The 11,372-nt window shown below is 33.2% G+C and overlaps 1 protein-coding gene across 2 annotated transcripts; it reads right to left on the reverse strand.

Annotated features, from left to right (window-relative positions):
- Positions 1 to 5,455: 5,455 nt before the first annotated feature.
- Positions 5,456 to 6,679, reverse strand: LOC117782569 (lipase member H-A-like). Of its 2 annotated transcripts, none has more exons than XM_034619592.1 (3): positions 6,642 to 6,679; positions 6,489 to 6,585; positions 5,456 to 6,413 (listed from the first exon to the last, which is right to left on the reverse strand). In XM_034619592.1, exons 1-3 carry the CDS (start codon positions 6,658 to 6,660, stop codon positions 5,471 to 5,473), a joined length of 1,059 nt encoding a protein of 352 aa, XP_034475483.1. In that variant the 5' UTR covers positions 6,661 to 6,679; the 3' UTR covers positions 5,456 to 5,470. The 2 variants fall into 2 exon arrangements, with proteins under 2 accessions (XP_034475483.1, XP_034475485.1); XM_034619594.1 differs by having other exon boundaries at positions 6,489 to 6,572; positions 6,642 to 6,664.
- Between the last annotated feature and the right edge of the window lie 4,693 nt (positions 6,680 to 11,372).

Genomic DNA, 11,372 nt, shown 5'->3' on the forward strand with positions numbered 1-11,372 from the left:
CACTTGCACGCTTGAAAAAAAGTGCAGTCATAGGGGTATCAGATGAGGGATGGTAAGAGGAGTTGGAGGCCTGTTGTCGAGTGCGGTAATAACGCGTTTTCATGGATTGCCAATGGGGGAACCGGCTACAGTGCGTATTGTGTTTGTTTTTGTATTTTTCTTTAATTTTTTGTTTGTTTGCTTGCCTTTTTTTTTTTTTAGTACTTTCGTTATGTTTTGGAGAGATAATCGGAACATTTGTTTCTGCCTCCATAAATTGGAGCAATTTAATAATACTCTTACAAAGAGTACAATAAATTTATAACAATTCGTTTATTATATTGAATATATATTTTCCTTATGTACATACATTGCCTATATAATAACTTAAGCTTTGCTTGACCATCAGCCTTTAGTGAGCAAAATGTTGTTGTTTCATAAAATATATCAATTGTGTATTGTGTTCACTATCGAATATTAAAGTTTAGTTTGAACATTTTGGTTGAGAGCGTACTATTAAATCGGTCAAAATCGAACATTACTATGAATAACTTTTTAATTTATTAATTTATCTCAAACTAGCTCACGAAATACGAATCTAGTATTGTTGAAATCTTACCACTATTCTATTCAAAAAGCTGCCATGAAGACGAAAAGCAAGTTTGATTTGTACATGTGGGCATAACTCCGCCTTAGGATGGATTTTAACGAATAAAATATTTAGCAACATGTAATTTATATAGTAATGCAAATTTGGGCTCTGATCATGTGTCTGAATTTTTATTCAAAATTTCCTAGAATTTTTATGTCAAGAAATTGTAATCAAATATATTCATATATTCAAATCACTTTAAAGTCAGTTGTGACATTCTCAACAAGCCCTAAAAATTTCAAGCTAATTCTGAAAAAAAATTAGTTTAAAAAATTAAAAAAAACAAATCATATGTGACCCATGTGTACAAAAAATAGTGGGTTTGGCTAATGTCACATTTTGGCCGTAGCCTAGCTTACTTGAAATTTCTGAAAGGGTATTCAAGCTTCGACACATCGAAAGCCGCTGCTATTTCTAGTTTTTCTTATTTTATTTTTGGTTTGTTTTCTTATTTGTAAACATAAACATAACACATGGAGATTGAATTGAAGTATTTTTTTAATACAAAATAGATGCTACGACGGCTTCGACTGGCAGAAATCATTGTGTAGTTGTCAAAGGTTCGTTAAACCGAATACTGTTTAATTTTTATTCACAGAATTTCGGATATTTTCAATTTTAATCTTTAAATAAGCTTTTTAAAATCTGCGTGGACTATTCACGAATACATCGATTGAAATTATATTTATATTTATACATTTCAATTTAGAAACAATGTAATTGTGTTACGCGTCGATTAAAAATGTTTAAGAAAACGTAATAAGAATTATGAGAATTTAATCAACAATACCACACTCGTGGTATAATTTTCTTTACTTCGTTTATAACTTTTTGTAAAGTTAGATTGACATTCAACTTGCAAAAGACTTTCAAATTCTGAATACATTTTTATTTAATCACAAGAATAACTCTCTCATTGCTCGACATTGATCAATAATGCAGGTCAATCCCAGGGTGAATAACAAGATCATACATAATAAATATCCCGTAAATCTTTTACCGGTTAATAATGGTTTCGTAGTATTATTGTTTACTGCGGTCGAAACAAACAATAAATATCCCCCAGAAATTACCGTTTTGAGCTTCATTAGCAACGGGTAATGTAATATGAAGTATTTAAAATAGAGACGCATTGAAACTGGAGGATAAATGTGGACGCTGTGCGGCATCTGTGTACCACATGGCGCTACCTAGTTCCATTCCAACGCCAGATGCAGCCTCATTGAACTGTCAGCGCGCTGCAGCGCAATGAAGTCGAATTGCATTACAAAGTTTAACTTGCTATAAAGGTTTGTTTGGGACTTTCCCCAACCCATGGGCTTATTAGCTTACGGATAGTTTTCGCATATGCATTTGCGATCACTACTACTAAGTGCAGTGCGTAAAAGTATCTGAGAGTAACATGTGTGTGTGTATATCTCACGTATTAGGGGGGCTTATTTAAGTGTCTTTCAACTTTCAGCTAACTAATGGCCTACGCATTGGATTTATGTGGACACATCGGAAGACGGAGGTGGCATTGAGGGTGGGGCAGCTGTCAAGCGGGCGGCGTGTGAAAATTGTTAACAAATTGCAGCGTCGAAATGATTTGAAGAATACATCGATTTAAAATTAGAAAAAATATCTAAATATATGTACATAAGTTGCGCTGCAAACAGCGCACTCAGAAGTGAAATGTGTGAGAAATTGTTGTTCGTTTTTTCAATAGATTTGTAGATTTGTGAGAGTGGCAGATGCAACTTTAACTGACAATTTAGTTGGAAAGTGCTGTAGGAATGGAAAAGTCGACACGACTACTGAGATGATTAAACAATATAATTAGTTTAATCGCATTTGGTAAATCTACATGGGACAGTTTTTAATTTGATTTGAATTAGAAATTAGGACTAAAATTAGAGTTATTTTTTTTTACTATTTATTAGAATAGAAAAAAAATAAATTATAAATTGAACTAATTAACATAAATCTAAATTTAAAATAATTAATATAAATAATATAGTAGGCTATAATTTGTAGGCAAATAGATATAAACTATAAATTATATAATTTATAACGCAAGAGAGCTCTTTTTTTTTTTTTTTTTTGGTTGGGGCTTTGCCTTCTTTCCAGACGACCATAGTTTGAATCCAGAAAGTGTTTTTCTTTTTGTAATACTTACATTTATTTGGATTTTTACTAATTTTTACTTATTTTGGATCTATAATTTTTTTAATAATTTACAATAAATGAGTCAAACTGCTACTAAGATAGGGTAAGTGGAAAGCTACCTGAACAGTAAAGTATTTACTTGCTTATATTTTTTTTACTGCTTAAAATATTTTTTATAAATTTAGTTCACAAGAAACTGACTATGTATTTATATTATACAAAATATAATCGAAGATATCGGTCTTGTTAATTTTACAGAAAACAATGTAAAAGGGACCTTAAATTAAAGGTTCTAACAGTGCGTTTTGTAAATGGCTTATTGTTATTATTTCAAGAGCAGGAAACATTTAGTCTGTCCATTGAAAGGCAGTGTCAAGCTAAAATTGGTTACAATTCACACCTTAATGTGGAACACGTTGACGCCATTAACCCACTTACTCGTATGGTTGCTGGTGGTGCTTGTTGTGGCAGTGGTGGTGGAACCTGGTTCCAGGTCAATGCGATGACTCGACATCTGTTGTTTAATGTAATTTGTAAAAATTGCAGCCCATCATTTAAGGTATTTTATTATTATTACAGCATTAACAAGCTCAGCGAGGGCGAAGAATCGAAGAACTTTCATTTTTTTCTTTTAAATTCTGCTTTACCTATCAATATATATATATATAAATAAATTTTGCTCTGATTGACAATTGTTTCTTGAATCACCTTCCTTACTCCAACTTTTTCTACAACTGGAGTGAATTCGATCAGAGAGTTTGTTGAGTTTATCGAAGACATAAATAATTATGTTATTTTATATAATAAACTGACTTAACCTTTTATATCTGCCATATAATTACATGAATTATCGATAGAAATTGAAATAATTTCAATTGGATGATTGTTTTTTATAAAAAGACAAAGAATATAGTAAATTAATATAAACTGAATCAAATTAATTCCTGTTTGGATATACCAATACTTAGTGAAATAACTTTCAATTGATGTTTATGCTGATCACACATGTGTAATGCGGTCAGAAGTGTCTCCCTCAATGTGTTACGCATTTTGTGACGAATGTATAATAGCCTCTAAAGTGATACAACTCTCTGTATTTCTTCTTTGTATGTTTTTAATGTGTGCCTTTCTTCTGTGCTGTAATTTCACAAAGTTTTGTAATTTTGCGTCAATCTTTTTCTTTTTTGAACCGGTTTTTGCAGTTTGTCGACATCTCGATTGCTAAATTCATAAATAAACAATACGTATACCTACATGATCTCTGCGTAAAAGATTTTGCACATTCGAAATGAGTAATGGAAATGTGAATCACGGCACGGGGGCCTCCACCTGTCAATTTTGACAGCTCTTTTGTTTCGTATTCGTTTCGCGCGCTTTGTGGAGCAAGGACGTAAACCCACTTGTCAGACCTTGTATTTCCTGCTTTCACCGTATTTTGAGCCGCCCACATACAACAAGCGACCCCTTCAAATAAGACAACTTATTTCGGTCAGAAACAATAAGGTTAAGTTTCACTAAAATAATTCTTATAAATAATTGCTTAGGAAAATGATCTAATTTGGTAGTCAGTGGGCTCAATAAATTTCTTTTCCGCTAAAGCGGAACGTCCTGTGGACGCTGAATACAAAAAATTTCAGTATCACAATATTAACGATTGGCCGTTTCGAACTCTAATTCCCCTTCACGCAAATAAAAAAAAAATTGTTGTGTTGTTACGTACCGAATTACAGATTGTAATTAGCGCATTTCACGCTGACGTCTTAATAGGTTGAACCTATTTACGTCTGGCAAAAGTGAAATGCTGACCTTTTGGGGACCATGTTAGGTAAAGTATCGGATGAGGCAAATGTGACATTACACAACATTTGAACTTTGTGTTTCACTAAAAACTTCATTAAAACGTTGCCCAGGATACCATCACATATTATTGATAGGTGACAGATGATTGATGTGTTTTGGCGTAGACATTATCATAACATTTTTATAGCTAAATAATTTATTTATTTCAGTTTTTTTTTGTCAAGAAATAAGCAGTCGACACAACAATATACAATTGAATAATTTAATAAATATAAAGAAATTAAATTAATAATAATTAAATTTTTTTTTTATAACAACAAAATAAAAAAATTTATTAATTTATATTGAAACGTAAATATTCGAAGATAATGACATTAAGTGAATACTGAGAATTATGGCGCAAAGCTCTGCAGAAGTTATCTTCTTATATTTTTAAATAATTAGATTTAATAAATTTGCTTGCCACGAAAGAAAGAATGCATTTAAGTCTGCTTGCATGAGACTAAAAAAAAGGATCACTATACGATAAACTAAGCTTGGTGTACATGAGTGCAAGTGAATGAGATTGAACAGATGACAGATCGTTTATAAATAGATCGTTTATTAATTTTTGAAAAGAACACTATGTGTTTTTTTTTGTATTTAAATAATTGAAAATCCAGAGAAGAAAATTGTTCGCAAATCCGAGAAGATTAAGCTTATAAATTAGTAGTGAATGATTTACGAAAACGAAAGTTCTACATAAATCCGTATAAATAAGGGCAGTTTGCACCTTTTTCTTGAAACCTTTAATCACAATAGAAGTAAACTCAAGAAGATAAGTGGTTGTGGATCTTCAAGCATCGACAATAAGCATGAGAATGGACAGAATTAATAAAGTAAAATCTTTTTTTAGCTTCTTTTACTTTTCTGCATATTTTTGACCTGTTTCGTCAAAAATTTCCTTTCCAGTTTTGCTTCTAATTGATCAATGTGCTCGGCCGACGTCCTGTAGAAAAGGTGGGTGGTACTTGGAGTGATAACTGCGCCGTTATGGCCCAAGGCGTATGGGGGCTTGGAGGCCGTTTCTAGGAAGTAGGTACCACTCATAATAGGTGAAACATGATAACCCATGAGGGCTTGAGATTGCCTAGCGGTACACCGACCGAAGACATGGGGCAACCAATTATCGCATCGTATTCCCCAGAAACCTAAATTTGAATTTATAGACTCGGCATAGAATTCCGGTGCACGATTGTGACTACAGCTGCCGGGGTCCTTTTCTTTCTCACAGCCAGGCTGTTCTGCTACTCGAAAATTGGGATAGAAGTCCACATGGCCTATGGGTTTCAAAACGCCTCGCTCCGGGGGATTCGTATGTATAACATCCACAAAATCCGCATCCTCGGCATCTAAGCGTTCCCAATTATCAACCACAACAAAGAGGGGCTTTGCTGGATCTAAGCCTGTTATATGGTGCAGTTTTTGCTTAACATAATTGGCCGTTTGGCCAGCCACCTGACTCCCCAGACTAAAGCCAATAATGTGCAAGAGATCGTTCTCTACAATTCGGTATCCAACCAGATTGTTTATCAGCTGGGCCAAGCATTTGCTGACTAACGGCGCATTCAGTATGGATTGAGGAAAGCAGGGTTCCGGAACCAGTGCACCGTAGTCAACGGATATTACGTAGACGTTCCCATTATCGAGCAAAGCAGGTCGTATATTAGAATTAGGAGCATAGTCACGGTGTCCAGTATAACCGTGAATAAGTATTATCACTGGATACTTCGGCAAAAAGTCTTGGGGGTTGAGATCGAGAGGATCAAGCATTTTTGGATTATTCCGTGTCTTTCTGTGTGTCATAGATGATTCCAAAGAGAACAGGTTTGTGTTTAACTTTGTTAACTTCTATTTAAGCTTAACTTACATGGAATAAAGCCAAAAGGTTACGTTCTTATTTGGACAATCTCCTTGAGCCACATAGCATCCCCACAATGTCTGTACAAAGGAGCTGAAAAATATAGCTATAGGTAGATTTCAAGTGTTTTATACTGTATTATACCACTTATTTGAAACGCACACAGCAACAATATCTTCATGCTTATAAATTCCGTAGTCAACTGTAAATACTATACCTAGTGATTGTGCCTTTTAAAGTACAAAGTTGATTATTCAAAAATGCAAATTTTTACCTAGTACTATTAACCTAAACCCTACTCGTAATATAAATAATGATGCAATTCACCTTAACATACTCAAGTTATAAAAATCTTAAAAAAAAAAACCTCTTTACAAGGTAAGAGTCTAGTGACGAAAGTCTTTCCATGCCGCAAAATTTCTGATATCCAATTTTGTGACGAACAATATTCGACTTAATATGTAATTTTAAAACAAAAATATATAAATTAAAAAAAAAATTGCATTCTGCACCATGCGCAAAAAGGTTGACCTTCTTATTACCTAAAATTTTGTTTTTACACAGTACCGAATGAATTTTTTTTTTAATTTATATATTTTTGTTTTAAATTTATTTATTAAACAAAATATTGTTCGTCATAAGACTCTTACCTCGTAAAGAGGTTTTTTTGGAAGATATCAGAATATTTTGAGTTTCATATGCTTTTGACATTGATACTTTGAAAGAAGGTTATTAATATGCTTACTCCAAATTTAACAAGTGGTAAAGGCTATAGTCGAAATCCCGAACATAGAATACCCGTTACTTATATATAAAAATACTTAAAAAAAAATACTTGTTTTGATCTGAAAACTTTAATTCGCCGTAACTGCCGTTCTACTTGTTTGATCTTGATGCGGTTCAGTGGGATAATAGATAATACTAATAGATTACGTTTATTATCACAAAATAAAGTGTTTTTTAAAAACTGTGGGTGTGGTGGTTTTTCGCAATTTGCAGGGGCTTAAATTTTTAAGGTCGGAGATGCCTCCTTCTCACTGTTACATACATTCCAAAGAACACAATATACCCTTTTACTTGTTTTTCAAAATCAAATCACATCTAAGCAGGACAACCTGCCGTCCAGCAGCTTGAAGCCGTTCGGCACGCCGAAGATTTGAGGCGTTAAATTTTTGACTGATTGTTTCAATGACAGCTATTATAAAGCTATATATACTATATAATATAGTCAGCCGATTTGAATTAAGTTTGGTCGGAGTGCAACAGACCAACTTTAATGCATATTCTTTCAACTTGAGACATCTCAATAAACAAAAAAGATTTTCGTACTAAAACGTGATTTTAGACCGATCGTTCCTACGGCAGCTATATGATATAGTGGACTAATTTTAACTAATTTTGGTCAGGATGTGTAAGTCTGACTTAAATGCATTATCTGTCAGATTGGTTTAAATATTTCAAATAAAAAAAATGTATTATATACCAAAAAACGCAAAATTAAGTACTAAAACATATTCAAATTTAATAAAAATCGTAAGAGCCGTTTTGTCAGAACTCGCCAAAGTGTAAGCTAAATAGCCTTTTTTCACCTGTAAAATGTTACCTGAGTTCTTTATATATCGAACATATCTGTAGCTGCTATGGTTTGGAAACTGTTTTAATTTTCAATAATTTTCAAATATATAACACACACATTTTGGCTGAGGGGTTTGAAAAAGATTTCCTGTTAACTGAATATATACATTTATCTATCTCTCGAAAATCACGTCTTAGTACGAAAAACATTTTGGTTTTATGAGATATCTCATCCAAACTGATACAATATGCATTTAACTTGGTTTTATATATCCTGACCAAAGGTGGTTCAAATCGACCCAATTGGGTAAAAATTAGGTTTTAGTATGAAAAACTTGTTTGTTTAGTGAGATATTTTAACCAAATTGATAGCATATGCATTTAAGTCAGTTTTAAAAATCTTGACCGCAGTTAGTTCTTATCGGACCACTATATCATAAAGCCAATCGGTCCAATATTAAGTCTTAGTATGAAAAACTTTCTTTTTACGAGATATCGTAACCAAACTTATAGAATATGCATTTTAATTACACCGATCGGGCGAAATCCAAGTCTTAGTATGAAAAACTTTTTTTTCCATAGTAAGTACGGGGTCTCCGACAGTAGAGTATGCTCGGCTTTAGCAACGCGAGCAAAGCGAGCAGGGGGCGAAGCCCCCTAGTTTTTCTTTATAATTAAAGAAATTTTTTTTTTTAAATATGAAATACGTTTAACAACTAAGTTTATATATTTTACTATTTGCCTGCATTAATGATAAAGTTACAATGTCAAAAGCAAAAGCATTCGGCACTGCGCAAAGAGTAATTTTTATGTACAAAGAAGCTCACCCTTTTTGCTCACAGTGCACAATGCCAATTTTCTTTTTTTTTTATTAATTTATATTTTTATTTAAAATTTTAAGATTAAACTGAATTTTGTTCGTCACAAAATTGGATATCAGAAATTTTGGGGCTAGAAATTGCTTTCGTCACTAGACTTTTACCTGTGTAGAGGTTTTTTTCTTTATAATAAAGAATTTCTTTCTTATACAATTTTTTCTTACTCTTTGTATAAAAAAATTCAACAAATAAATTTTTAATTTAAATATCTACCTGCATGATAAGAAAGAGTATAGACAATTATTCCAACTTCACAATGGGTTCTGAGAGTTCATATAAGTTCAAGCCTTAAAGAGCGATTTATTGTTCTTTATTGGCTTCATTACATCAGTTGAAATAGAACTGTCGACCAAATGGAAGTGAAAAATAACCTTTCAAGAAAATTGTTAGTAAAATATCGGAATAAATATTGATTTTCAAATAGGAGACCGTTCGAGAAACAAAAGTATAGATACAAATAGAAAGAGAAGAAAAGAAAAAAAGAAGATGAGAGAGGGAGACATTGAAACTGGGGGTTCTCATTTTGAAAAATCAAACTAATCCGCTTAAAAGCCTCGATTTTCCGACTAGACAGTGACAACATTGCAATGTCGCAATTGAGGCGAAATAAGCTGCTGCCCCCTTGTAGAAAGAGGAGGGGAGGCAAGGTAAGAGGAATATTGATTTCCAACCTGGACCCAGGTGAGCAGTCTACATGGTCTAGTGCCAGACACGTGACAATGTATAAGCCCAGAGAGAGCATGGTTCGTTAGTTTTTTCTAATAATACAGTTGCTAATTTTGAGCACCTGATGGCTGAGCGATGGTGCTGCTCTTAGCCAACTGAGTGGATAAGTCGCTCCAGCTACCGGCTAATCAAAAGCCAAGACCCACCCATTTGCCAGCCACCACTTGAACATGCACGCTCGTGACATTCGACTTGGAAACGTGTGAAGCGACGGGAAATCGACCAAAGAAAACAAAATGTAAAACGTGCAAAACGTCACTTAAGTTGGCCACAAACCGACGCGACGTCAGATGCGTCACTGCGGAAAGGCAACAGAGAAGCGAACACAAAAGTCAAAATAATAACAAACAAGAAAATACAATAACATTCGATTGATTCAACGAAGATCTAATACCCTACCAATTCATGTACATTTAGTATGCACTAAACATATTTAACCATTTTTGGTCAGTGATTACATTATTATATGAAAGATTCATATGCAATATGGGAATTGGAGTTCAATGTGCGGCAGTCGATTTTAGCGAAAAAAATGAAATCTCAGACATTTCGGGAACGCCTACATTTCGCTATAGTGACGAAAGGCGACAGTTAATTTGGTAAATTTGCTATGACTGTCCTATCAGATCGAGTTGTATACCGATCAAAATCCAAATTCACAAAATGGCATACTAAAACCTTTTCTAACTCACCTGGGTCAAGAGATACGGGGGTGTAAGTGGGAGGGAAAAAATTTAAATGATTGCATCTAATGGGGCTGTTTGGACCTTTTGGTAAAACTTTTTATTTTTTAAAAATTCTAATTAAAAATACGCGTCGATAGATACCTCGATCACAAAAATCCGATAACTGGCTCAAAAGATAAATAAATATGAAAATTTTAGTGGACTTCTCAAAATAAATTAAAAAGTTAGTTTGTTTGTCCGTTTGCATCAAAGCGCTAAAAAAGCTTAGATGTAATGATAGGGAGTTACTCCGTTTTAAAAATCTAGAAATGTTTGTTCTACGACTTTTTCAATTTCCCGCTAGTTTAGCGGGAAAACGCTTTATTGCGCTAATTGAACATTTTCCAAACCATAGAAGCTACAGATATGTCCTATATATCATTGGAAAGGTGTGTTAGAGGGCTTAAAGGCGTACCTTTAAACTTTTTGTCTAAAGCACTCAGGTACATTATATATTTTTATATTTTTATTTAAAATTTTTATGTGAATGTGAATTTGGTTCGTCACAAAATTGGATATCAGAAATTTTGGGGCTAAAAATTGAGTATGTATATAATATTAAATGAATTTAAAAGCAGGTAAATTAATTTTAAGGCAAGCATATAGTAAGTTACAGATTTACACTTTTCTTATTGAAAACTTTGAGCAATTATTTAAAATTATATAACATTTATAGGAAAAGATGTATGAATGATCTTGAACCCACCAAAGTTAAAAAATAGCATGAATTGACATTATATTTGAGTAGTTATAAACGTCATTTCCACACAAGCCCGTAATGTCATGCCATGCCACGATAGGGTTTTCAAGCCATATATTAATAATAATAATGAACGTCATTATCAATATGTTACATCTTACCCTTTAAAAATCATAATAACCATTATTAGAGTATAACAACAAATGTGTTTTAAATGCGCTAATCTACATAAAACGAAAATCAGGAAATGTGTAGCGCTAAAATGCGCAGCTGAGCAATGAGGCACGCC

The sequence above is a fragment of the Drosophila innubila genome, assembly GCF_004354385.1.
Source record: "Drosophila innubila isolate TH190305 chromosome 2L unlocalized genomic scaffold, UK_Dinn_1.0 5_B_2L, whole genome shotgun sequence".
Classification (NCBI taxonomy): Eukaryota; Metazoa; Arthropoda; class Insecta; order Diptera; family Drosophilidae; genus Drosophila; species Drosophila innubila.